Below are 27,322 nucleotides of genomic sequence, written 5' to 3'. Positions count from 1 at the left end.
CATACCCAACCAACCAATACAGTTCAAGCACAGCCAGCACCACCCAAGACAGAAAAGTAATTCAAAGAAAATCTGACATTCAACAAGGCCCCAGACACATTATCTGCGGAAGGCGGGGGCATTCAACCAGCATGGCATAGGCATATGCCCACAATTTTTATACAGTTTTCATGAGCGTAGTGAAGATTACAAGTGTAATATATGATTATACTAATAGGAAAGGGAGGAAGGCAATCAAAACATGGTTTTTGAGTGAAGATAACGGGTCCACCAATGAAAATCGGAGCTCGTTCAGTCACATGGCATCTAGGCATAAAGCGTTCACCTTAGCCTTCTCAAAGAGTCAACCACACCTCTTTCCACAGCAATGAAAATGACATCTTCTAAACCGTTGCGCCTCGAGCTCAAGATGAGGCTGAGGATACAGTTATATCTTATTGAGAAAGATGCCAAGCTACGAGAGATCTGGTGGCCAGATTTAACGAATTGGGATTGAGCAATACTCGGATCCAGTGTCTTTTAGAAGAGCAACGTGATCGTCGCATCAGCTACGACCGCATCACGGCAGACTCAAGCTATTCTCGATGGCACCAAGTCCGCTTCAACAGGCTGTCATTAATTTCGTTTTCCGCTTCATCCTACGCGCCCAACGAACGGGCTCCTTCACAAAACGCGAGGCTGACCGTGGGCAAAAAGCCCTTGGCCTCCAAATATGCGGATGCCAACATCGTCTAGGGATTGCCCAATGAACGCCAAGTGCCTACGGTGATTTTTGAAGTTACGCTGTCTGAGAGTCGCGAGGATCTGTATTTATATGATGATGATGATGATGATGATGATGATGATGAGATTATCGCACAAACTTTCCAAGATGATGAGATGGTCTATGCGGACGTGGCCGCCAGCATTCTGTTGGACGACTGGGTAGGGCCCGTCACAGCCGCTTTCGAAGTATGGAAAAATGGAGGCCACGGACAACCCCGTCTCCGACATGGTCCAACTGTGAGTTATTCGTTGGTTCTATTTTGTATCCATACTGACGTTTCATACTTCATAGTCAATCGAACCGGCCGAAGACAACCCTACGAACCCGGTCATCAGTTCACGGATATAGTTCCGCCGGGGCAGCGGGAGGCCACCTTCGACGGGACACGAACAGCAGAGCTGGAACTGAAGCTCTATCGGAAGTTGTTGAATAGTGCGAAAGTGAAGTGTGCGGAGGGAAGGGCATATAAATTCTTGAGACCGAGATCTAATGAGTTAGGACATGGCTTTGCGGGTTGATACGATTTCCGCATCGTTATGCATACTGATGCTGTATGCTACAATTCTATAGAGATTGACAACGATCGTTGTCAAATACGCATCTCATTGAGAGATCAAGACTCATCATTGACCGAATCCGACAATCTCTATGCTCAACATAAGTATCATATCACAGCATAATAGACTCTTAAAAAGGAACAGGCCAGCAAATCAAGGTGTACAGCGCCCAGTAAAACGAGGATACAAGCTGCAATCCCGAACTGTGTACCGAGCACACAACCACGCCAGGAAACGTTCGAGACCGAGACCATATCCGCCGTGGGGGGAGGTACCGTACCTGCATTATTATTATTATTAGGATCCAGATGATATAGAAAGCAGTAGAGGGAACGGGAGTAAACTCACTTTCTCTGGTCAGTGTACCAGTAGTACGGCGAGGGATCCATACCCTCGCGCTTGTAGGCCGTCATCAATTCCTCCCAGTCGTCCATTCTCATACTACCACCGACAATCTCACCAACACCAGGCATGAGGACGTCGACACTCTCGGTGACGCGACGGTCTTCGGGGTCGCGCTTCATATAGAAAGCCTTGATCTCGGTAGGGAAATGGGTGAGGAAGATGGGAGTGTTGATGATGTCGGTCATCTTACGCTCAGCAGCCTCAGCAATGTCATCGCCAAACTGGTGGGGCTGGCCCTCCTCGTTGGGGATGTCGTGCTCGCGCAGCCACTCGATGGCCTCGGCGTACTTCATGCGGCGGAAGGGACGGCTAGGGGGCTTGAAGTCGGGGTTAAGTTGGTTGATGAGAGCCGAGATGGCGGGGTCGGCCAGGGTGATGTCGATGACACGGCACATAACCTCTTCGAGGTGGTCGAGGAGGTCGTTGAAGGTGATGAAGTCGAGTTCGGCTTCGATGTGAGTGTACTCAGACAGGTGGCGACGGGTGAGGGACTTTTCGGCACGGAAAGATGGGCAAACACAGAAGACGTCACCCAGCGAAGGCAGGCAGGTCTCGAGGTACAGCTGCGAGGATTGAGTGAGGTAGGCGTTTTCGCCGTAGTAGTCGAATTTGAACAGCGTGCTGCCACCCTCGACCTGGGTCTGCACCATCGCGGGCGGACTCACTTCCAGCATGCGGTTCTCCTCGAATGCCTGGCGGAAGGCCCGCAGCGTGGCCGCGCGCACCTTCATCACTGCTGACGAGGTCTCGCCACGGAGCACCAGATGACGGTTGTCGTAGAGGGTCTGCGGGTCCGCATCGGGGGCGACACGGGTGGTGATAGCTTCCTTATCACCAGCAGCACGGCCGATGATGGTGAAGAAGTCCGCGTGGAGTTCGCGGTTGTTGGGGGCGTGCTGCTTAGGCGGGACCGCCTTCATCTCACCGTGAATGGACATCGAGGTCTCGAGAGTGAGGGTCATGGCATCGTAGGTCTTGACCAGGTCACCGGTCAGGACACACTGCAAGTATCCGTATCCATCGGCCAGAGTCAAGAAGATAACACCCTTCTGAGCGCGCAGACGGTGGACCCGGCCCAGCACGCGCACACGGGTTCCCGGGGTCTCAGACTCGGGGGAGCCTAGCTTGACGACCTCGGGGTCAGTGACATCCAAACGGATGCGGACAGGCTTGGGAAGTGAGGTGTCCTCCTTGATGACAACCTTCTTGGCCTCCTCCAGAACCTGCTGGCGCTTGTCGGCCTCTTCCTTCTCGCGGATAGCCAGTTCCTGCTCCTTGGCGGCCTTCTTCTTGCGCTGCTCATAGAGGTTGGTGGCCTTCTTTATGGCTGACTTGGCGGCGGGCTTCCATTCCAACTTAGCGGCGGGGTCAACGTTCTCGCCGGCGGGCTCGGTTTGGGACTTGCGCATAAGATACTGCGTGCCATCGGTGGGAGCGTGCTGCAGGAAGGCATGGGCGAGGGTCTTGTAGGGTGCGGATTCAGAGCCGTTGGCGGTCGAGTCGTCGCGTCCGACGTCCTCGTCGACATAGATGGAAGTCATTTCGAAGATTTCCACTGAGGTGTTGGAGGGGAGTTCGCCGGGAATGTGGGAGTTAAGGGCTGTTATAGGCCGCACATGTGAGTCATGAACTTATCAGGAAGACTGAAAAAGGAAATGAGAGGCTGCAAGGGCAATTTCACTTACCAACTGAGACACTTCGTCAGATGAAGGATTATAGCCCGCTCAAGCTCAAAGGAAGCCGTCCGGGGAAAAGTCGCCAAAATTGGATGGTCTGAATTGAATTTTGAAAGCGGTTGGAGGGGCGGATAAGAGGGGTTTGTGCCTCAGGTGTTGATATCGCGCTAACCTATTCCGGATAGCTATATGAATTTACCCCGGACTGTACTCCGTATTCCGGACACCGTAGATATTCCTGGTACAGAGGATGGTAGGAAGAATAAGATGTCCACGTGCTTGTGCTCGGTACGTTCGCTTAGGCGTATTTAGTGCAATTAACCAGAGCCTTAGCCAGCTCAGTTTGCTGTGTTCTAATCCCAACGGATATATAGTGCAGCTGCAATTATTCCTACAGAGATGACATCTATGACGTATCGCTTCTGACATGTAGATACTGCATATTAGAGATTAACAAAATAATACAATACCATCGTGTAATGTCTCACGCCCAACTCTGACTGAGCTTGGTATACGAGTATAAAAATGTTGGTCGGGAACTCCGTATGGACATATGCCGGTGGACAGCGGTCAGGATGAAAACACACCATGTGGCTTTATGCATGCGCGGCCCTATCTAAACCACGTTATTGGGTAATAGAAGACGATTGTTCTTATCTTCCGGGCAATCAATTAACGAGGCTTGAGCATGCCTCGATTTGTCGTGGCTAACTGGGCCATCCTTCAATGGAATGATATTGCTGCGGAAACAAACAAAGAACTGTGTCATCTTGTTGTGACCTGCATGACATCTAAACCAGTCTGAGATCAATAGACGAGAGCTGGGACATGCTGCTGATACATGCGGTCAAAAACAGTCAACACTAGTACGTAGTCACCGCCGGCAATTTAGCAGGAATCAGTAGTACGGCCCGGCGTGGAAACTAGAATCCGGTACAGGACACAAGGCTTCTTAGATGGCTTAAAGTATCATGAAGCGAGTGTCGTACGGAGTAGTATCAGTAGTGGACAGCGGTTGGTTGAAGCGAGGAAGTGATAAACGGCGATCTCTGTCCCCTGTCGGCCACGTGATATATGATCAACCCCGGGATTTGAGTGGCACTGTAAGAGACAGCATGACCGGTGTGAGAGTACAGAGTGCTCTGTACTATTTGATAGTAAGCTGTACATAGCTGTACTCCGTAAGAGAGTGAAGACCCAGTGATACACTGACAGACGCGACGAATCACGTGGGTCCACGTGATTGATATCAGATGCCGGAGACTGTTTCTACAGACGAGGTTTGTAGAGAATCCATGGAAGTTGGCCGAATAAATAGAGATCTGGCGATGAGATGTACGGTAATAGTTCAGCGTCGATACTAACGTTATGATGGGATATAGGTTGTGCCCCTGATCCAGCGGGAGACGCGCCGTGGATCAAGCAACTCTCCTTTTCTCCCTATTTTCTGTTTTTTATGCTGTCAGTAGAAAACGGCATTTTGTTATGATATTCAAGAAAAACAATAATCAAAATTGAAAAAACCGTCTAAACCCATAATAATTCTAATCATAATTATACAGTGTCTGGGGGCTGGCAGGTCATTGGTGATAATAAACCCCCCCCCTTTTTCGCAGTGACCCTCTCTTGTCTTCTCCATATCCTTCACTCACTCTCTTTTCAACTTCTCTCTTCTCACACACTCTCTCCTATTCGATTCCTTTTGGTATTCGTTTCTCCTTCTTGTTTCTTTCGATTCTCCCTCTTCTTTATCCTTTCTTTCTTTCTTCTTCTCCCTCTTCGTTTCCTTCGTGACCTCCGCCGGAGATTCTTATATTATTCTTATCCCTTTGGCCTAATCAACCACTGCTCCCTCCCTTTTCCTTTTTCTTTCTTTTTGATTCTGATTCTTTTGTATTCTTAACTTGCTACTCCATTTAATCTACGTGGATTGGGTCCCTCTTTCGCTGAACTGGTTGGTGCACCTCGTCTCCTTTCGCTTTCTTCACGGTCTCCCCAATGCACATTCCAATCGGCCTCGGTACTCCCTTCCAGACACGTCTCATCTAGAAAAATACCCTGGATTTTTGTTCCGCACATTCTCTTTCCTTCATTTCTTGAATTTCGTGTCTATTTCGTGTCTATTTCGTGTCTATTTCGTGTCCTCGTCGGTGATATTCAAGACTATTATTGATTGTTGACCATTGTTTCCCGATCTCCGTTGTCCTTTTCTACACTTCTCCCCTGGCTTTCCCATTCTCTCTCCTTGCCTACTATCGATCATTGATTGATTTGTTTGTTTCCTTTCGCTCTGTTTGCTTGATTTTCCTGCGTTGGAATCGGTCCCCTTGACCGGTTCTCCTCCCGTCTCGTCATGCACGCTCCAGATACCTCCTATTTCTCCCATTTAAACGCAGATACTACTGGTTTCTCCCGTGAGGCATACAGCTCTAATAACACCGTTCTATTTCAGGACCTCACGGACCGACATTCTCGCCGCGCCAATATTCCTACCTTCAACACCGCCTCCGCGCCGGGTCACTCCACCGCCGATATGGCCACCTCCGGGACCTTCGATATGAACTTTACCCCCCTTCTTCCCTCTCAGCTGCTCCTTGGCAGTCCCTTCCAGCCTGGAACCCCTTCCGCTTTTACTTCGCCGCAGTTTACCAACTTTGGTGGTTTCTCTCAGCCCAATGCGCCCGCACATCCTCAGAACCCCCAGAACCAGATCGGAAGTCCGACACAGGGTACGCAAAACGGTCTATACTCGGGAATGATGCCGGCCGACGGCATGGGTAACCAGCAGTACATGAATGGTCCGCAGTCGCCCATTAACGGCAGTATGGGAGGTTTGGGAAATGCCGCCTTTGGAAGTCCCGCGGCGTCGGTCACCCCGGGCCTTTTGTCGGGAACGAGCCGAACCGTGTACCTGGGTAACATTCCCGCCGAAACGTCCGCTGAAGAGATCCTCAACCACGTCCGCAGCGGCCAGATCGAGTCGGTTCGCCTCCTCCCTGACAAGAACTGTGCCTTCATTTCCTTCCTCGACAGCAACTCAGCCACCCACTTCCATTCCGACGCGATCTTGAAGAAGCTTGCAATCAAGGGTAATGATATCAAGGTCGGCTGGGGGAAGCCTTCGCAAGTCCCCACGTCCGTGGCGCTCGCAGTGCAGCAGTCTGGCGCATCGCGCAACGTCTACCTTGGTAACCTGCCCGAAGAAATGAGCGAGGATGAGCTGCGGGAGGAGCTAGGCAAGTTCGGTCCCATCGATACCGTGAAGATCGTCAAGGAGAAGGCCATCGGATTCATTCACTTCCTGTCCATCAGTCACGCAATGAAAGCCGTGACCCAGTTGCCCCAGGAGGCCAAGTGGCAGGCTCCTAAGCGGGTCTTCTACGGCAAGGACCGCTGCGCCTACGTGTCCAAGACGCAACAGCAGAACGCCGCCCAGTTTCTGGGGATTGCGCCGGGATATGCGCATATCCTCAACTCCGCTGACCGCGATCTGATCACGAACGCTCTCGCCCAGCAGTCTGTTGCGGCGGCCGCCGTCGCCACGACCGCTGGAGGAGTGAACAACCTAGGCAACCGCACCATCTACCTTGGAAATATTCACCCCGAGACCACCATCGAGGAGATCTGTAACGTGGTTCGCGGTGGTCTGCTACACCACATTCGTTACATTCCCGACAAGCACATCTGCTTCGTTACCTTCATTGACCCGACCTCCGCCGCCTCTTTCTACGCACTGAGCAACCTGCAAGGTCTGATGATCCACAACCGTCGGTTGAAGATTGGCTGGGGCAAGCACTCAGGTCCTCTCCCGCCGGCCATCGCCCTGGCTGTCAGCGGTGGTGCCTCGCGTAACGTGTATGTCGGCAACCTGGACGAGACCTGGCCTGAGGACCGCCTCCGCCAGGACTTCTCGGAATACGGCGAGATTGAGCTGGTCAACACGCTTCGCGAGAAGAGCTGTGCTTTTGTCAACTTCACCAACATTGCTAATGCCATCAAAGCTATTGAAGGCATGCGCAACCGTGAAGAGTATCGCCGGTTCAAAATCAACTTCGGCAAGGATCGCTGTGGAAACCCACCGCGCCAGACCGGTTCCCAGCCTAACCGCAATGGAGCCGGCATTGACGGTCCGCAATCGCCATCGCCAGCGCTCAACGGCTTCCACCAGAATCTCAGCCAGTCCGGCTCGCAGTCCAGCCCCACACACCCTGCGCTGTCGCCAGCGCCGGGCTCGACCGGCTCTCAGAACGGACAACGCCACCACCCGTTGCAGACAGTGTCGTCGCCATCCGGGGTTCTGAACGTGGGTGCCAACAACCCGTTGACTATGTACCTGAACCAAATGTCCGCTCAGCAGACACAGGAGCAGGAGAACCGACTGAATGACCCGATGTCCTTGGCGGCTCTGCAATCCCAATCGCAGCCCCGGCCTCCGACCCCGCAGCCGCTGTACAACGGTTCCAGCCCGGATGAGCTTACCAATGGCAGCAGCATCGAACCCCCGATGCATCAGCACAAGCCATCCGCCAACGGGTATTTGAACGTCTCCACTGGCCCCTCGGGACCCGGTCACCATGCTACTGCAAGCACCAGTAGTTTGAGCGTGCCTCGTGCGCAGCACTCGCGGGCTGTTAGTTTGCCTTCGTTCTCCCAGGAGCCATTTGGTCCCGTGTCCCAACCCGGACACGGCCGTCCAGGCATCTCCCACGGACCGCAAGCTAGCTTCTCCAGCTTTACCTCTGCTTTGGGTGGACTTAACCACTCTGGCTTTGGCCTGGCCATCCAGAACGACAACCACCTTCCCGGCTGGGCTGAAGAAGAAATTGGTGCCAAATAAATGCATTTTGGTCCGATCTTTTGACATTCTCTTCTAATCTTTTTGCATGTTTCATTTTCATCTCTTTTCATATTTATTTTATTACATGTTCACATCCTTTTGGTTTCTATGTCATCTCAATAATTCCCTTCTTGTATTGGTTCGGTTTGTTGTTTACATTTTGTGCAAAACTTCCCCTTCTCAGCTGCCGATTTTTACAAGATTTTAATAATCCCTTTCTATCATCATATTGTATTGTTATCCCTTTTTGGTACTTTTTTGGTTTTTTTTTTTTTTTTGTTGTTGTCTTGTCCTGCTACTGCTGCTGCTGTGTGTGTGTTCTTTTTTTTGGAATTTGGCTACGAGAGTGCGATGTCGATTTTTAAGCTGAAACCGGTTCAGCTCGGAACTGTCTTTGAATGCCCTATACTGTCTATTTTGTTTTTGCATTTGCGATGTCATTTCAGCGGATATAATCCAGAGCATACAGTCACAGAGTTCCTCATTCGAGGGTTTATATAGCTGCATAGCTGCGGAGATAACTCGTTCACCGTGGGTCGGAATTGAGCGTCGGACCATCGAAGAAATGATCATAATCCGCAATTTGTCTTTTGGGTCGTCTTAAACACACCAGCGGCTTGATATATTCACTCAGTTGCCTATCCTTTATGGTCATCCGGGGAGCATTTTGTTAGTATAAAGGTCACGTGATATATAACGCACTAAACTATTTTGGGATCCGCTTGAAGAAACATGACAGTTCGCCATCCCAGCGGTCGTTCATTTTTACACCATTCGCCATACCGTTCGCTTTAAATTTGGATCTTTATAATAATATATAAACTCCTCACAATGTCCCTCCCCCCAGAACAAATAAACATCAAACGCCGCCGCGAAGAAGAACCAGTGGAAACACTCTGTAAGAACAAAAAACCAAACCCTCCTTGATTCCTAAAAGGGGTCACTATACATCCCCATAACCAAACCATCAAAGTACCTTAACTAATTGTTGAACATAGATATCCAATCTGAACTCCACCAGACAAAACGCCGCTTCACAGACTTCGTCTTCCAACGAGTTACCATCAGTGGCAAAGATGGGTCTCGTGTTGGCGGCGACGGCGACGGCGACCAGGATTCGGGTAGTTCCTCGCCAGCTATCCCCCCGCCTGGACGGGTGCTGAAGACACCCAGGTCGGTGAGTAGTTTGAAAGTCGCGAAGGGGCCAGGGGGGAATCCCTTTGCTGGTCTGGGTATTGGGTGTGGGAATGGCGCTGCTGGTAGTGCTGGTGGTGCTGGTGGGGTGCCGTTGGTACGGGCTACGTCGCCGGGTGCAGAGCTTAAAGAGGAGAGGCGTCTTGCGGCGGCGAGGAGGGAGAAGGAGGAGAAGGTTAAGAGGGCGTTGCATTCGTCTGCTCCTGAACATGTACCCGCGGCTGGTCCTGGGTTTGGGGCTGCGCCTGTACCGGTCAAAGCTGAATCCGAATCTCCTGCGGCTGCAAGTCGGAGTAGGAGTGGGCGTGCTAGTCCGGCATCCGCTGTTTCTTCATCTGAAAAGGGAGGGAAGACGGGTGTATCCGCGTCAGTACGCCGCTTCCAAATCTCGCGGTCCGTGGATCTCCGTCGGAGTGTGGATGGAGGCATCCAGAAGCGAAAGGGGCAATCGGGAGATGCTGTGGCAGTTCTTGTTGAAAAGTTAAGAGGAAAGTCGCATTCGCGAAAGGCGTCGATGGTTGTGGATCATTTATCGCAGGCGGGCGATGGTGTGAAGGCTGCTGCTGCCGCTGCGGTAGAGGAGCCCGCACGGCCTAGGAAACGGCCAGTCGTGAACCAGGCTGAGAAGAAGTGGCGGGAGGAGAGGAAGAATGCGATTTCCGCTGCGAAACAAAACATCTCGCACGTAATGGATAAAGGAGAGGATGAATCGGAGCGACTGGCAAAGCAGTTTGAACAGATTGCTCTGGAGCTGGATGGTGATGGTGACAGTGCAGTCAGGGATACAGAAATGAACATAGCACCCGCACCAAAATCATATCCAACACAACCAAAGCCACCACTCAAATACCAACCCCGAACACCAACAAAATCTCTTCCAGCAGAGACCAAAACTCCCTCCAAATCACCTACCGAACACAAAACCGGCGAAGCAATCGAAACCGACTCAGACAGCGACGAAGACTACGTCTACGACGTTTACATCCGCAAACCCCTCCCAGAAGCCGGACTCTTCTCCAACCCCCTTACGAACCTCGAAACCGACCAAGACTCATGGTTCCGCCAGAATGGCATCGACACGACACGCCAGGACATTGGTGTCATCGTCATCACGCAGGAAGATGAGGGATATTGGGAGAACTTTGTCGAGAGTGATGATGATGAGGAGCAGTGGGATGATGAAGATGCTGATTCGAATGGTACTTCACCTAACTTTCAACAATGTCAAGGATGGGAATGCTAACTATAACAGCGGAAAATAACCCCGCAAACGATTACCCTGACGAAGAACTCTCCTGGGACGACGAGGATGATGACCCGTCAGCTGTGTATGGGAGATACCGCCATCATGCGGTTTCTGACGACGAGGAGTTTGATTTCGATGATTCTGCGAGTGAGGGGTATGGTGCGAGTAGCAGGAGGTATGGACGGTTCGGGTATACGCAGGAGTACTCGGATGATGAGGATGGGTATTAGGGTATCGTGCACGGGTAATAGGTGATAGCTATCTGGCTTTATGATTGCTCAGGATATACCAAAATAGAGATGTATACGTGTCCCCGGAGCTAACGAGTTGAAGATCCATCCCGGGTCTGTGAACCCCCTTACGTGATTGAGGACTGTCTATCAATATCCCTAGTCAGCATGTAAATGTGATGATCTTAGCTTCTACTACTGCATGATCAGCAACGGTTACCATACGCCAAGCTGACAAAACCTTCAAAAGACGATGATCCAAATCCGCATAGTACGATCTGCAGAAATACCGTCGTTCAACTCCCGGGGTATCTACTGTCGGCGTTGACCACATGACGAAAGCAAGGTACATACGGAGGTTATTGCACGGGTGCTGTCGTGTCAAATGCTCTTAGCATATAAAGTTCAGGATCTAGAACTCAGGATATCTTTTCCTCTTGATTTCCGGTTGGTTCTGGGATGAACGTTGTTCTGCATGTATGAGTGACTGCCATAGCTAGGTCAATAGATGCTTGATGATAGCGGATAATACGATTCTTGTTCTATTGCTGATAATTCATCGGGCATTTATCTCCTGGTATGGTTGGCATACTAAAGAACCCGTATGGAGTTCTGAAAGGCATCACTTCAATCAGCATGTGTTTCAGAGTAAACATGGGAGGATAATCAACACAGGAATGGCAAGCAAACTGAGAGCACTCCATCACAACAAATAACAGCAACAGTAACAATTAATTAGTGGGTTTGAGATGCGTGTCTGTACATGTGAAAGATCATTACAATACACTTTCTTCTCTCTATACTCCGGTATGCCAGTATTCAACAAGTATTCAGACTTAGGGTTTTTCGTTACTATAATGGATGGAATCTGGCTTCTAATTCCCTTATTAACCTTCAACTACACGCCGTACGGAACATTGATTACGATAAGGATACAGATAGGTAGACACGACAGTCAACACACATGATTTGAGCAGCGGTCAGTCAACCAGATCTACCAAGGTCTACCGAGTCTTAATTTATTTGTGCTTCCTTTGTAGGATCACAATCGCGTCATGTGATTCCCAAGTTAACCCGTGCGCCAACGGTTACCCACAACCCAACCCTGCAAACAATAACGCGCTTAACATCTATCTATCACATACACACATGCGCCCACTCAACGAGATATTCGCGCCAACAGTTCCTTACGCACAACCGCCAAGAAAAAGCGTCATGTGCCATGTTTGCTGTATCTAGACTTAGAACCAGACCCCGTCTCTTCCCGGAAAGCAAGCATCCCCTCTCCTCAACTGTTCCCAGTTCCTTACAGACGCATAAACAGACACAGAGCAGATCGACAGACACGATCTCGCTCATGACAGAGTGCCTGCATCCGCTGAATACGGTCCAAGCAAAGCAGCGCAGAGCAAAGTAAATAAATCAATCCCTTGCTTCTAAACGATGATCACAACACTAAGTCTCGTATAACGACCTCCTCGCACTGGCAAATGTTTTTGCAGGTAATCAGATCGGTTTCTGGGATGCATTGCACGCCGTGTATGCGCCATGTAAGGGCGGATGGATGAGGCTGTGGAAGGTAGGCGGCAGGACAGGCCTGTGGCGCTCCCTGGAAATGAATTCAAAGTGTGATTGGTGGATTGTTGTTGTTTTAGACGTAGATGTGCAGGGCAAGACATGTCGAGTTGACGTAGATGTCGATGTTGAATATCTGTATAGCTGTGGTGGACGGTACCACGGGTTGTATACATTCGTATCTAATACGATATAGTACATTACGGTACAAATCGGTTCTTACCGGAATACTCCATACTCCATTGAATCTCATATAGGGTACGGAGAACACCTCTTAAAAAAGTACAACTCGCTAATAGCTGACTGAATGAGTCAAGACTCGATATGAACTCTTCACGCCAGCTGAATCAGTTGACAGGACCAGCCTGATTCTAATCGGCGGAGATCGCCGACATGAAGAAAGTCTCGCCATTTACGAACCATCTCAAGGTTAACAACTGGACAAAGAGAACCAAACTTGAGGGTGGACCTTCTTGGGGTGTGTGTACGAGTACTATGTATTGTACTCCGTAATATCTCTGGAAATTCTGCATAGCAGGCATAATACGACTATCAGGAGTACTACTACTCTTACCATGTACGGTGATGCATGCAAATTGAATCAATCACCAACACCGAACCAACACCCCCTCCACCATAGCCAACAGGCGATGCGCATTAACCACCCAGCGTCTACGCAGCCGGATCCGACACTCTGGATGAGAATGTGATGATGGTGCATTAGTTTTGAGCCCGGCGACTGACCGCTTGTTTGCTCGTATCGTTGATTCAGGAGTTATCCAGAATATCCTCTTGTTCCGTAGAGCATTCTTAAGAATCTCCAAATCGGGGTTTCGGAACATGTCACAAGACGCATACGCACTCTGACAAGTCTGAGAAAAATCCAATCTCGCAGCAAACTGTTAGTCAATCAACGGCCGCCTGCGGCCGGGGCCTGCTGGGGGTCAGTGTTATGTGCTGCAGTTACTAGTAATAATAAGTTGCAATAAGAAATTATAATTACAGCTAGTGGCGGGTCCTTTCATTGGCTTCTATTATTACTCTCCTAGTTTTGAAGGAATGGTCCTTGCTCCACGTGACGGGGCCAAGTCAACAAAGAAAAAAATAAATTAAGAAAACTGGTTCGCTGGTTCGCTTGCGTTCGATTTCGAAATCCTCCGGTGGACTGCAGAAAGACTCACTTTTACTCTACCTCCGGACTCGGAGTATGTCCTGGAGAGTTATTACTCTACCGGGTACGTATGTACACAGGAGGATTTCTGATCACCGAGATGGGCCGAATCTTTGTTTTCTCGTGTCGGATATGAACCGGAAAAGAAAAAAAAAAAAAAAAACTTGCACTCGTCACGGAATATCCGTACTACAGAGTTGTACTTTTTCCACAGTACTCCGTACAGAGTAGTGAAAGATCTGAGATCGGCCGATCATCTTGCGTATTTGTCTTCATCTTCAACTCCAGACCGAGCAGCAAGAACAGTTTTCTGTCGATCGATGCCGCATCTTGCCCCTCGGTAGCGGGCCTAGGGGGTGTGGGTGGAAGGTGTTGGCACTTTTCAAGAGAGTAACCGAGTTACGCCGCAATCTGAATCCGGTCAAGTATTAATCCTTGACGATATGATTGATTCCTGATATCATTGACGGCCTAACAACTGCAGGACTTTCTGTTCATTCCGGGTCAATGCTCAGCAGACAACCCACCTCCCCTCTTTCTTTCACTTTCCCTTCCGTCAGATGGGTGATGCTGCATGATGATCTGTTCACCCGTTGACAAGTGATGGATTTGCAATGCTACTCTTGTGGGTTGGGTCCAGAAGACACGTCTGCTGTATATCATCGTACCATCATTTGTCGTTGGCTGTCAAATGAGGGAATAAAAAGAATATCAGTCATAGTACCGTGTATTATAGATTTCCCCTCTCGCCTTCTCCCCGGGGTTCTGGATTTGTCATTCCCTGCAAATGAGAGGATTGAACGGAGTAAGCACTCTGTAAATTATTATCCATCCTCGTTCATATGGAGGGGGGCCACTACGTAAAACATCCGACGGTTGACAAGGCGATGCCGATCCTTCATCTTTTTTTTATTTTAATCCTGTGGAGTCTGCCGCTTTGCCGCCTCAGGAGGCAAGACCAAAAGGAAGACTTAACTCCTATATCCATAGTTACGCACGTACTCGTACTCCGTAAAGAGCACAGTCGAGAGTCTACGGGATCTCCCCGTCCGTTCCGGCAAGGCCGATTATAATATGTGACGACCTGGAAATTTGGTCATTGCTTTTTATGGGCCGTCTGTCACTTTCTTTTTTGGTTTCGCCATCGACTAAGAGCCAGACGGAGGGGGGGAGTCCGTCGCTGCCGCCGCCTAACTACTAACTGCTTAGGTTGTATGTAATGCGGCGCAGGAGTTGGGCTAGGGTGTTAGCCTTCCCGTCAATCACACATGAAGATCCCCGCCGTTACAGAGTTTACTGTATCCGTACTCTGTAATTAGAAATACCTGGATAGGCGGGATCAATCAGGTCAAGTTATGAGCCAGAGAGCCTCAAATCATCGACTTTATACCCTTGAACACTCAGCAGTTCTTGTACCTGTACACAGCACTCCAGTCAGAGTACGACAAATACCAGAATAAACTCCCAATCCTGGCTAGCACGTTCCACGCAAGACCTGGTCGCCACGTTTCCCATAGAAAAAAGGCTTTGTTTTAGAGCTGACCGGGGGAGTTGAGTGGTTGAGAATGGAATAATTAGAGCTCAGGATACGGGATGGAACACGTGACACGTGACCGAGGGCGGCTGCGGGCAATGGGCGACAATACTATTCTTGAGTTGTCGTTGTATATGTAGTACTATGTAAGCGGAGATAAAGAAGGCAACTAGGAGGCATGGTCGGGGCCTAATATGATCAGGCATACCTGTGTGCTTGTATGTACTCATACATAACTAGTGATGTCTACTATGTACTAATTGCGCAAATGCTGTGCCGCAATGCGGCGGTTAATTATCATTCTCTGCAGACGTAATAATAAGATACGGGAGTCCTCACGCGCAGAACTACTGGATGCGGTACGGCTAATACGGATGTCCGTACTCCTGTACTTGTATTTTGTAAGAATCAGATCAGGCAAGTGGGTCTAGTGGGGACAGGCTGTGCAAGACTTGAAAAAATAGTGCAAAGTCTGTCGGATTGACCGTCCCCACCTGACAGTTGGGTCTTCAGATAGAGATCGAGTACTCTGTACGAGGTTATAGAGTGTGAGAGTTCTGTATGGACATGTCAATATAGAGAGCTGTAGATTCTTTCAAGATATATACACTATACTATGTAATAACACGTACAATACTGATGTAATCTGTATCTGCATGAGTTGGCAATCCTGTTGAAACCAAGCGTTAGAGCCTCGATCTTATTGGCCCGAGCGTCCCGACACCACGGTTCGGTCGCCAAGGCTGCTGCAGGCGACGTTCCGCGCCCAATAAGCGCGCTGGTTATCATACAGAGAATACAGAGTACAGGAGTAAAATACATATAGTAAGAGAGAGAAAGGAGAGATTTATTGAGCCATAGCTTATAAGAATAGAATCAATCCACATAATATGGAATAGATTGGGAAGAGAGATGATAAAAAGTACGGAATTAATCTAGAATCGAATCTCCGTGATAGGAGATGGAGCTATTGATTGACATCGGGATTTGTCTGCTCCATCGCCCCCAGGAACCTTTTTTTAAATTAAAAAAAAGCTCGCAACCTCTAATATTATTCCGTATCACATCTGTAACAAAACGACCGAGGATCCCCCAATCTGGCTGTGACGGACTCGAACTGGACCCTGTAGAAATATTATAGTTAAGTCGACAACGTGACCTGACAAGTCTCTTTGAAAGTGAACTCTCCACTTCTCTTTCTTTCATTCCTATATTTTGCTCACTCTCTCCCCTTCTTTTTCTCCCATACTTTCATTCTTGGACAGTGGCGACCCTTACGAATCCTTGCTTCGAGACAGACAGATTGTCCACTTCTATCTGCTACGTGATTCGGTCTATCGGTCCAGGGCTACATCAGACACCCAGGAAACAACAACCGCCACACCAACCAACCAGCAAACAATCCGGGTAAAGAAAAAAAGAAAAAAAAAAAGGGTGCTTTCCAAATCCCAACGCCTCGGTTCGCTGCATGGATCCCAGCGTCCTTTCACATATACTCCCACAGCCTAACTCACTTTGCTGCATGCCACCCTGGGAAACGTTGTTGGGATCGTCGCTGCGATTTGATTGACCAGTTTGGTTCAACTGCACTGATTGATTTGATTGCTGTCGTTTTTTCCTTTCTTTTTTTATTTTTATTTTCCCTGTCGAAATTGGCGCAGGTCAATCCATCAATCCAGCCCTTTAAATCCTACCCGCCGTCACCTTTTTCTCATCCGGAGTAATATTCTATTTTTCTTCTTTTCTACAACTCTTTTATTACACATAATCACACCAATCGATATGGAACCTCCTTCGTCACGCCAGAGCCGAATGGCTATCGACTCTATCCTCAATCCTTCAAGGTCATCATCGGACTCCGTATCTTGTACACCACCTGTCTCTCCAGCATACTATAACTACTCTTCAGAAGGCTACTATCCTTCTCATCGTCATTCACATCATCACCAACGCCAATACCCATACCAACACCCCTACCCGGAGAGCACAAAAGCATCCTTCTCTTTCTCTCAAATACCGATCAACTCGACAGAATCCTCTCCCAGCCCCTACTGCAGAGACCGCTACGACTCCGTCTCCAGCAGCTCCAGTCTTACCGCACCAACGACCTCCTCAGTGGCCTCAAGAGCCTCCACCTCCTCCACAGCAACAACAGCATCAACAGGCTTGGAAATGGGCGACCGCCGCCGCCCACCACGGCCCAAGTACGAAGAAGAAGAAATGTACTTCATCTGGTACCACCGCGTCGATCTCTGCCAGGAGTGGAAGGAAGTCCGTGAGTGCTTCAACCGGCAGTTCCCCAACCGCCAGCGCAGCGGCTTCCAGGGCATCCAGTGCAAGTTCTACCGCTTCATCAGGGACAAGAAGTGTCCTACTCTACGAGAACAGAGAAGGATGCGCGATGGGGAGTTTTTGCAGGGGCCGTCGAGTCCCCAGCATAGCTCTTCTGGGTCAGAGGGGATGGGACCGCCGAAATTTGGGGTTGTTGAGTGGGTGGGAGTGTGGTATCCGTGGATGAGGGAGAATCAAGAGCAGGTTAGGATGAGGAAGATATCGCGTTGATGCTTGCTTTTCCTTGCTTTTGTTTTTGTCTTCCTGTACAGAGTATGGGGGGGAGGGGGGGGGGGGGGGGTTAATTATGACGAGGATTCCATGACCAAGATACCTTTTTGTTCGATTTCATTTTCATTTTTTTTATTTTTTTGACTTATTTATTAGAATGAACTTTACTACTTAATATCCTACCATTGTTGTTAATTATAATATCTGGGAGATGTTCTGTTTACATTCGGCGAATCCCCGCACAAACTGCTCCTTCAATAATCCTTAACTGTCAACCAACAGTGATTACCAGTACCGTACATAGTATACTACCACAGTACAATACAATACAATACAATACTGTAATACCCACAAGTGGAGATTCTTCACATCCAAATCCAGATCAAATCCCGAACCCAAATCCCCAAAGCACACACATGCATATACATATGTGAACAACTACTAAACATATTTATCCATACACACATGCAAAGATGCAGAGTATGTACATGTAGCACTTCGCAAATAATCCTCCTCTCCCAAAGACCGATCAAATAGCATTCCGGCGGAAAATATATCCTGGGTTCACGTCGGATCCTGGGGAGACAACCGTGCACACCGATAGTGACTTGTTCCCATACAGCTCAGGAGGTACATGCGTACGTATATGTGCCTTGCTTTTGGTTCTTCAGTTCTTTGTGGCCATACAAAGTTAAGGGAACATTGCCCCGGAATTCTGGGTATAGTACATCGGCAAGAGTGTAAAGCGTTCCAAAGATACCGGCTCTTGTACATGGTTCAAGGGACTCTATAGAGGGTGATGCATGGATATATATGACATACCACTAATCACTATACATCTCTTAATATCTGTAGCTCTAGTAGGGTCCATTATATATCATCAGCAAATGCATGGCATTCAAAAGACAGCTGGGGTACGTCTTGGGGACCTCTGGGGGGACCTCTGGGCTAGCAATATGGTTCAAATTACTGCTACATTCCAAGGACACCAGCTATGCCTGGAACGTCTTACAGTTTCCTCGATGAATATGGAGTATAGTGTACGAATACGGGTGTGTTTTCTGTAAGGCATGCTGTGCTATGCTATGCTATGTGCTGAAGACACATAGATCTAGACCGAGTCTCGGCCTGGACCTTCTCGTTGAACTGTCATGATTGACAGATGTACATCTCATTTTTAATGACGATACATGTACTTGTACGGAATCGCATGAAGGTTTAGATGAACAACCAGCGCATAGGATGAGTAACTGAGATTGGCTGTTTCACAAGAATGTTGCTCGAGAAGTCTCTAAGACAGGTAGTATCCACTAACGATAATGTCTTAGAAATGATAACATTGAAGAACGAAGCTGTGTTGCTCGAAAAGAGGTATACGTATACATATCAAGTCGAACCGTTCGTATCATTCGACAGCATCCTGATACGGTTAGCTCTGTTCCCCTGCAAACCCTAGACATTAACCGGGTGTCTTATTTTGGGTAGCTTGAGATAACAGATCTTCTAAGCTCACGATACAGAAAGTTATACAGATCTCACTTACATGTATCATCTGCGGCCCTTCATCGTTTTTCATGAGTAAAGGATCGTCAGCAGTATCGGTATTCCCCAAAATGGCTCTTCAATTCGCAAGGCTTGTGAATGTAATAGACGATCTTATGCTGGCTTCATTGAAGACCTCGGTACTATTAGCGTCAAAGCTACCATAGGAGAAAAAAAAAAAGTCATTTTCATGGTGGTACAAGGGGGATTTCCAAACTGAGCTTAACTGTTCCGTTCTCCATTCCTTTCAGTATATACCCATATCGAAGTCATTAGATCCTGATTATTCCCATGTATACAGGGGTAACTTATTCACCCATGCCAAACCCAACGCATATACGCCGTCATTCTACATATTGTTGACAAATCATTCTTCAACATGACCAGGCGGTATACCGAAAGTTAAGATAGCTAAATCATGACACCGAAGACTCGGTATTGTATCAATAACCGACCCCAAAAACCAGCCACCAGCCCGGCCGAGAAGTCACTTAAAGACTGACTGTCTCCGTAAGAAAAGCAGTATCCCGTATATCTCGGAGAACTGATTTGATCTGGATCAATCATACAATCATGAAGACAAGAAATTTCTCAAACATCAGATCAATTGTGCACGATAGAGTATACTCTAATGACAAGAAACCAAATGTTGATTGTTGGAGAACTGAGAACTACAAGTCAAGCCATGCGCGTGTGACATTAACCTCCACAGCTGGTATTTTACCAAGCATTCCGCTAAAAAAATTTCTGGCCTGCTCACATGTGATCCTTCAACATTTTTTTGCAATCAGGATTCTGCAGAGAATAAACTTTGGGTGTCGATTAATTACCCACCATACTATTTTTTTCCGGTACTCCATACGTATCCATATCACAGTTTATGAGGTAATAAAGTGGCTTCCAAATAGAACAGAATTCAATAACATCGTTTGTTTACCTTTTGTCCCCATTTAAATCGTATGATGACGGCCCACTCGAACCACAGTTCGATATCGAGAATGCTTATCTTCAGTGCCGGTATTGCTGTATTTATGTATTTAATACGACGACATATTGTACCATAAGTACATTTGGTACGATACACTTGTACCCATATAGTACAAATACGCATGCATGACTGCATAAATCCGCATAACCTTCGATCCAATGCCAAATCATTGCATAGCACAGCCTTAACTACGGAGTACGGAATACAATCCTCCTTGAATGATTATGTGCTCATGTACAGCGTGCAGAATACAAACAATCTGTATACTTGTAGGTATGTAGCATTAGCCCTCCTCTATCCCTATATGTACAGGAGCTCGCACTATTATACTATAAAGAGTACAGTACTCCATACGGAGTACTCCGAAAATAGGGCATCCCTCTTCACCATCGCCATGCAAGATGAAGTACAAAGTATAGCGCACCGCAGTGCATTACACCTCGCCAAAAGTACAGCGTAGTATTTAGTTGCGCCGTGCAGACTACTATGCGCTCCCTACATCCCAGAAGCAATAAGACGGTCGATAATGATAGATCTACGATTGCATAGGGGGCTTATCGCGTTTGGTTTTGGGCTGTACTTTTGTACTTTTCGGAGCTGAACCCGGCCCGGTGGGCTAAGGTGAGGCTGAAAGAAAAGAAACGAGTGTAAAAAGTAACGAAGTAACGAAAACAAAGAAGCTGGCAGGCTGCAACAGTTGATCGTAATCATCACGTTCGTTGCTGACGAAGCTATGCTGGTACTTTGGTCTGCTGTGAAGCTGTAGTGGAACTCGGGATTGGGTATCCCATTCCTGGACAAATCTGCAAGGATGAATTCAGGTTGGGGGGAGAGTTGATCTGATGACTCGAAAAAGAGTGCAGAGACAAACGGCGGGATGCATAGAGATCGACTTAACTATTCAAATTTCTTCGAACGCCTTAGATACATGATTCGTTTCTGCATTCCAGATCGTTCGTGTTCCCCGGCTTATTACATACGACTGACAATTTGCAAGCTGAAATAAACTAGATTTGAAAAAAAAATTGACCAATAACTACCCTATGTTGCTTTTCCAGATTCCTACTGGCCGACCGTGCGATGGTAATGGATGGCTTCAATCCATATGAAAGCCAGAGGCGAGCTCGCAACTGCGCACACGTCAGCAAATCCCGAGACACGAGAGAAAAAAAAAAAGAAAAGTAAAGCCAAGACAAGACTTACGGATCCTTCCCATATTGGATGTTGCAGTGCTCCCACTCAACATCACGAACGAGCATCGCACGGAATTTATTCGCGTCGTCGATGCTGCAGAAACGGAAATTCACTGTACGAGCCTAGGTATTGGTCAGTATAGGGAGATGTTCGGAAAATTCTTAGCCACTCACCTCGCCAGGAACGTAGTTGTCCGTGATCTTCTCGATCTTACGATTGCTGCCGGTGGCAATTTGGTGAAGCTGGTCCATCGTGACCTTCAGGTCAACACCCACGGCCCGGACAACACGAGTGGCACCAATGGAGCGGCTCAAGGTCAACTGAGAGCTGACGACGTCAACCTCCTGGCCGATCTCGACGTAGACATTACTCTGGCCAAGGCCGATACCGTTCGGGTACTTTTCGTAGAACGCCTTGCAGGCTTCATGGTCGCAGAAGTAAACATAAGCATTTCCGAACGAATCGATGTTGACCTTCTCGATAGCACCACCATGTATCAGAGACAGCACCTTGGTGGGGATAGCCCAGCTAGGAGGCAATCCGGTGAGGATGATGCGTCTCACTTGTGAAGCTGCAAACATCAGCGTCATTCTTCAAATAGGCACTGAGGTTTGAGTATCTTACGAGGCTTGTCTCGAGGAGCAGGGGTACCCCACGACTTGAAAGTGATCAGGTTCTCGCGATCCTCGTCTTCGACAGCGGTGATGCTCGGATGAGCACGAGTTGCAGAACAGTATTCATCTAAGGTTTGTTAGCGATGATCATAATCAACGTCCACAGTAGTCTTTACTCGAAGGCCTTCTCTCATGGGGAGCTGCGTTAGTATAGGAGATGCTAGGAGACCGGTTTCTCTCTTTCAGAGCACGAACAGCCGCAAGAAAACCAGCCGTATCATTCACGCTAATAGCAATTTTTTCCTTTGGCGCTTCAGGCTCGGGGTTGTTGGAATTATCAGTAGTAGACAAAGATCTGGCGGTATCGATGCCATTAGAGGCAGCTGAGAATCCATTCACAGCAGGCTCCTGCTTCGAAACAGTGACAGTGTACGAGTTCGCAGATCCATTCAAATCATTATTGGTCTTCACCGCTGGAGAAGAAGCCGCGGAAACAAAGTGTTCGGTAGGAGACATGCTGGGGTGACCGATTTCTGCGCGCTTCAGGCTCTGAACGGGAATCATAAGTTGAGGCACATTGTAAACATCAAGAGATCTCAGGTCTTCTTTCACAGGAGACAGGCTGTTCAGCCAGTTAGCTTGCGATTTAACCGCATCTAGAGCAGTACCCGTGGATTCGCCGGTGTCACCTGCCGGGGTACGTCTTAGGCGACGGGCAGCAGCCATGAATGCTGCGGTGTCATCCACATTGGCGGGCTTCTCGGATGAAGGCGTAGCAGGATATCCCTCGATGGAAGGAGGCACCACAATCGGCGCGGTATCGTCCGCGTTGATAGTTTCGAACGAAGTACTAGGACGTTCCTCAAAATTAGGAGGCTCATTAGACGGTTGGATACTTTGGGCCGAGACCTCAGTGTCAAGAGTGGTGAATCCCACAATGGGCTCCCTCTCGGCCTTGGATGGAGATGGGGTAAAAAGGTGCCTGGCAGGAGATACGACAGGGAGTTCAGTAGGTTGTTTCGGCTCCGAGTTATCGTCCACCACGTTCATCAAATCGGGGTTCTGCTCGACAGCAGTGGTGCAGCTAACGGTAGAGACATTACGTGACTGGTTCAAGGCGCGCACAGCAGCCATGAACCCAGCAGTATCATCCATGCTGATGACAGTTGCCGGTTCTTTCGAAGGCGCAGCCATAGGGATGGCAAGCTGAGGCTTGGAACCGAAGCTATCAGGTCCACAGTCCTCCTGGGAGACACGGTCGGCTACGAACGTTCCCATCAACAAAAGTCAACCATGGAGCGAGGAAGACAGACTTACCAGTATTGTTTCCTTTTTTTGAAACAGACACAGAGAGCGCATCTTCGACCACAGGATTACCAACCAAGGAGCTGGGCTTAGAAGGAACAAACTCTTCTGCTGAAGGGTTGCCAACGAAGCTGGAGATCTTAGAGCCAGTGGGAGAGAGACCGTTCTGGCTACCAGCAACATTACCAGCAAGCGAGCTGGAAGACGAAGGCACAAATTCAGGCGCAGTAGGACTGCCAACAGGAGAGAAAGTTCCCTTCCTACCAGGAACTTTCTTGGGAGCAGGAGTCCACGCGTCGCCCTGGCTACCACCGTGGTTACCAGCGAGCGAGCTGGGCAACAAGGGCACAAACTCAGGAGCAATAGGATTGCCAATGAAAGAAGTAGAAGGTTCAGGACGAATTTCTTGGTCGCTAGACGCCTTTTGAACGACAGCAGACGTGGTTACCTGGCTGCTTTGGTTCCGAGCACGAGCAGCTGCCATGAATCCAGCAGTGTCGTCCACGTTCGCGGGGCGAAACATAATGACGGGTTTATTTGGCGAAGTATGAGGGGTAATGGTATTTGAAGAAATACGAGTATCGTTTGAGTAGACTCGAGAAGATGAGGAAGATGGAGATGAAAGTAGAGAATGAGAAGAAAGAGGCTGAGGTTTGGTGGATGAAAGTGAAGAGGGATCAAAAGTGAAGGAAGTGAAGGAAGTGAAGGGAAGAGAGGAAGAGTGGTGTGCAGGACTTTCACTGGGGGCAAGGCCCTTTCCCTGTTTTCCATGCTGTCAGTGAGCTTCCAGTGTTTTGTGTGTGAAAGAAAGAGCCAGAAATTGTGCAATGGGTTAAAGAGAAGGGCTCATTGAGAACAGTTATTAAAGCTTGTGGAGAAATGAATAATAAATAAAAAAAAAGCTTACCTTTACCTCTGTGCCCTTTTTAGTATCCACCCTCGACGCCCACATGCTATCCTCCAAACCACGAACAGCAGGGCGACTGCGCTGCACCACTTGTTTTGGCGCCCAGCGACTATCTTCCAAACGCCTTCCACTGGACACACATGTATTAGGCCTGCTGGCGTTTGTCTTCGAGACGTTCGCACTGGCATTCGCATTCTGGGGCGCCCATCGGCTTGTTTCGAGGCCTCGAGAGCCACGAGTCGTCGTTTCGTCGCCAGACTCACCATTTTTAGATGTTCGAGACAAGCGATCTGAGGAAAAGAAAGAAGAAAAGACGTCGTGAACGACGTTGGCCACTCTGAGGCGCCATTCGGACACCTCTGTGGGAATAGGTTGCATACCCGTCATCGTGGGATACTTGATTCTTCGAACTGGATAAGAATTGTGTAGGAAGACAATAGAAAGGTATATAATGGGAGAAGGAACTTGAAGAAGAGAGAAAGGGAAAGAAGGAAGAAAAGGAAGGAAGGAAGCAGAGTAGTAAGCCTAGAGTCATAGTGTGCAACAAAGTGAATGTGATAGTGGATGTTTGCAAATAAAAAAGATATAGATTGTGGCTTTGATCTTCAAACAATAGCAAACGGACTGTGGCATTGTCTGGCTTTCAGCCACAAACGGATTTCCTGCATCTCGAAATGCTCCCACAACATCTACTATAGCGAGCCATAGGGCTAGGAAGGAACGCGAACAGGACAATTGGCAGAGAGCCAGCTTTCTATTCATGAAGGTTAGATGACATGCATATTCCATGTATTTTACTTCCAAAATATCCACAAAAAAAAAGAAAAAAAAGAAAAAAAAGAAAAAAAAAGAAAAGAAAAGAAAAGAAAAAGGGACTAGGTAAATCAAAAAGATCCCAAACTCCAATACGAACCAGATCGTTCCCAACAAAAGGCTTATTCATCATGGAGGAACAGGAATGTTTTCCCATCCCTTCTGGCCCTCTTCGCGATGCTCTACAATTACTTGAAGCCCACGACGTCCGCAGAACCCATCTTTGCCGGCGATACGTTCAACTGTTTGAAATGTGCCTTCTCCATTGCCCACAGGATCAGGGACCCAAACGGTTTCTTCGGCAGTTTGGCCAAAAATTTCTGCCCGGCGAGGATTAAACCAAGGAAGACCAACAAGGTGATTCCCAATGTTGTGGATAAAAGCATAAAGTTTTTCGAATCGACGAGTGGTCCCGAGCCAAGACAAAGTGCGACTGTCATAGGCAACCCGAACGTACGGGTTCATGTAGATGCCAGTGTCCGTGAGGTCATCAACATTCGATGGAGCGTCTTGCAGATCGGCGTGGATGAGACAGCACTCCGAGGCTTCCCAGAACACATCACGAGAGGCACGGAAGCGAACTGGCGATATCCCGCTCTCTTCCCTTGACTTCAACTCTTGGGTCGAATTTCTCTTCTCCCAGTCATGGTCTCCAGTGGACCCCTTTGCGCCATACTGGAAAAATCTAGCATCAAAGGCGACCATTCCTCCCCAGCAGCTGCGTACCCGCACAGCATCCCTTCCCGCCAAAACATCATTTCGACTATCACCGTTTCCGGCAGCCGAAAACCATGGGAAAAACGGAAGCCCCATGCTATATCCCTGCAGATCCCGAGTAGCATACGTGTCGTAGAACTTGAAGGGGTTGATGAAATCCACGGAACAAGCAGCCCGGTAATGAGCAACCCCATCCTCTCCCGCATTAGTCGAAAACAAAAGCTGCAGTGCATCAACCGGGTTGAAAAGCACATCATTTACATAAAGTAACTTATTATACCGTTTCTCCGGATTGTCGTCCAAAGGTCGTAAGGCTCGGTTCCGGACCTCAGCCAAATATTCAATACGCTTAACCCGGTGCGATCCACCAGGGACCGTCACTGTAGGAAGACTTTGCAAATCCATATGTTCCTCGAACACGATAGATTTGTCGCAAGGGATCTGTGCCTCCCAGTCGCGCAGCGCGCGCTCTCCTTCCGCCCCGCTGTCATTTTCGTAGACGCTCAAAAACACATTCTCTGGTCCTAGTAAGTCGACCAACTGCAAAACTTCAGCACCCCATTGTCCCCGTGCAAGCTCCCCGTTCGGATCGTATAAGCTCGCTGCGATAAAGACCTTCTCGTTGTGAGGGTTGCCCCTGCCCGGTGCGGTCGATTGCTCTACAGCGTTTCGGAGGGATTTGTAATGCGACAACGGCCGGGTGTAGGAAGGCCAAAATATCGAAGTAAGGACCACGAGCGCGAAGATTATACCGGCGACAACATGGAGATAAAAGCACGATCTGCGAAACAGAAGACGTCGATAGCAGCCGACTGGTCGCTTCGAAGCGGACAGTAACGGTCGCGAAGGTCTCAGGCGGCGGTATCCAGAGTAGGTAGAGGATAACAGTCGGAATAGTATTGGCCATCTATGCGAAAGCGAAAGAAGTCTGGATTTTGGGAGGGTTTGTGATTCGAAATCGGCCTCGTCGAGATCGAACGTCCCCTGAGAGTCGAGAGAAGACCGGGTGCCAAGCTCATACTCATCTGGGTGTAGAAGACGAACAGACATGACGAGAATCGTCGCTACTGGCAGAAAAAAACATTCGGCCGGCACGCTTGATTATATAGATGAGACAAATAAATTTCCATGAACAACTGTGCCGCCGGAACAGCGCTTGTGGAGTATGTATACAGAATCGAATGCATATTGCTTGATCTCACCGCCCTCAGAGGATCTCAACGTCAATGGTGATCATAAACCTGCCAGGACTACGTATGAGTATGAACTTCAATAAATCTCTATCCAATTTTCGTTGCCATACGGAGCAATCCAGCTAAGACGACGTTTATAAGTCTTCGTTAGCGATGGCCATAACTGGGCCAGCAAAGCTGGACAGCGACAAGATAATCCTGAAAACCTGTATAGCTTGCGGGAAAGGCCACTGTAGGTCATGCCTCACCATGCATTACATATTCTTTAAAAGCATTTGCAGTATTCAAAGCTCCAA

At 48.5% G+C, this 27,322-nt stretch overlaps 6 protein-coding genes across 6 annotated transcripts; 4 read left to right on the top strand and 2 right to left on the bottom strand.

Moving 5' to 3' along the window:
- Nucleotides 1-584: 584 nt before the first annotated feature.
- Nucleotides 585-1,114, top strand: ACHE_80312A (uncharacterized protein; the record flags this gene model as incomplete). The annotated part of the gene is made up of 3 exons (XM_043283669.1): nucleotides 585-684; nucleotides 758-1,002; nucleotides 1,058-1,114. The coding sequence occupies 3 exons, from the start codon at nucleotides 585-587 to the stop codon at nucleotides 1,112-1,114; spliced, it is 402 nt and encodes a 133-aa protein (XP_043140925.1).
- A 4,742-nt stretch (nucleotides 1,115-5,856) lies between these two features.
- ACHE_80311A (putative differentiation regulator (Nrd1)) lies at nucleotides 5,857-8,241 on the top strand (the record flags this gene model as incomplete). Its single annotated transcript, XM_043283668.1, has 1 exon — nucleotides 5,857-8,241. A coding segment is annotated over one exon (2,385 nt), but the record flags the coding sequence as incomplete, so codon positions are not given.
- An 831-nt stretch (nucleotides 8,242-9,072) lies between these two features.
- Nucleotides 9,073-10,911, top strand: ACHE_80310A (Iwr1 domain-containing protein; the record flags this gene model as incomplete). The annotated part of the gene is made up of 3 exons (XM_043283667.1): nucleotides 9,073-9,139; nucleotides 9,240-10,634; nucleotides 10,688-10,911. 3 exons carry the CDS (start codon nucleotides 9,073-9,075, stop codon nucleotides 10,909-10,911), a joined length of 1,686 nt encoding a protein of 561 aa, XP_043140923.1.
- A 6,062-nt stretch (nucleotides 10,912-16,973) lies between these two features.
- On the top strand, nucleotides 16,974-17,753 carry ACHE_80309A (uncharacterized protein; the record flags this gene model as incomplete). Its single annotated transcript, XM_043283666.1, has 1 exon — nucleotides 16,974-17,753. One exon carries the CDS (start codon nucleotides 16,974-16,976, stop codon nucleotides 17,751-17,753), a length of 780 nt encoding a protein of 259 aa, XP_043140922.1.
- A 3,626-nt stretch (nucleotides 17,754-21,379) lies between these two features.
- Nucleotides 21,380-24,690, bottom strand: ACHE_80308S (uncharacterized protein; the record flags this gene model as incomplete). Its single annotated transcript, XM_043283665.1, has 7 exons — nucleotides 21,380-21,413; nucleotides 21,487-21,599; nucleotides 21,651-22,048; nucleotides 22,102-22,218; nucleotides 22,268-23,353; nucleotides 23,409-24,156; nucleotides 24,304-24,690. 7 exons carry the CDS (start codon nucleotides 24,688-24,690, stop codon nucleotides 21,380-21,382), a joined length of 2,883 nt encoding a protein of 960 aa, XP_043140921.1.
- A 555-nt stretch (nucleotides 24,691-25,245) lies between these two features.
- On the bottom strand, nucleotides 25,246-26,883 carry ACHE_80307S (glycosyltransferase family 69 protein; the record flags this gene model as incomplete). Its single annotated transcript, XM_043283663.1, has 1 exon — nucleotides 25,246-26,883. The coding sequence occupies one exon, from the start codon at nucleotides 26,881-26,883 to the stop codon at nucleotides 25,246-25,248; it is 1,638 nt and encodes a 545-aa protein (XP_043140920.1).
- Between the last annotated feature and the right edge of the window lie 439 nt (nucleotides 26,884-27,322).

The sequence above is a fragment of the Aspergillus chevalieri genome, chromosome 8 (genome assembly GCF_016861735.1).
Source record: "Aspergillus chevalieri M1 DNA, chromosome 8, nearly complete sequence".
Lineage (NCBI taxonomy): Eukaryota > Fungi > Ascomycota > Eurotiomycetes > Eurotiales > Aspergillaceae > Aspergillus > Aspergillus chevalieri.
The sequence above is the reverse complement of the archived record's forward strand: the minus strand, read 5'-3'. Positions and strand labels throughout refer to the sequence as shown.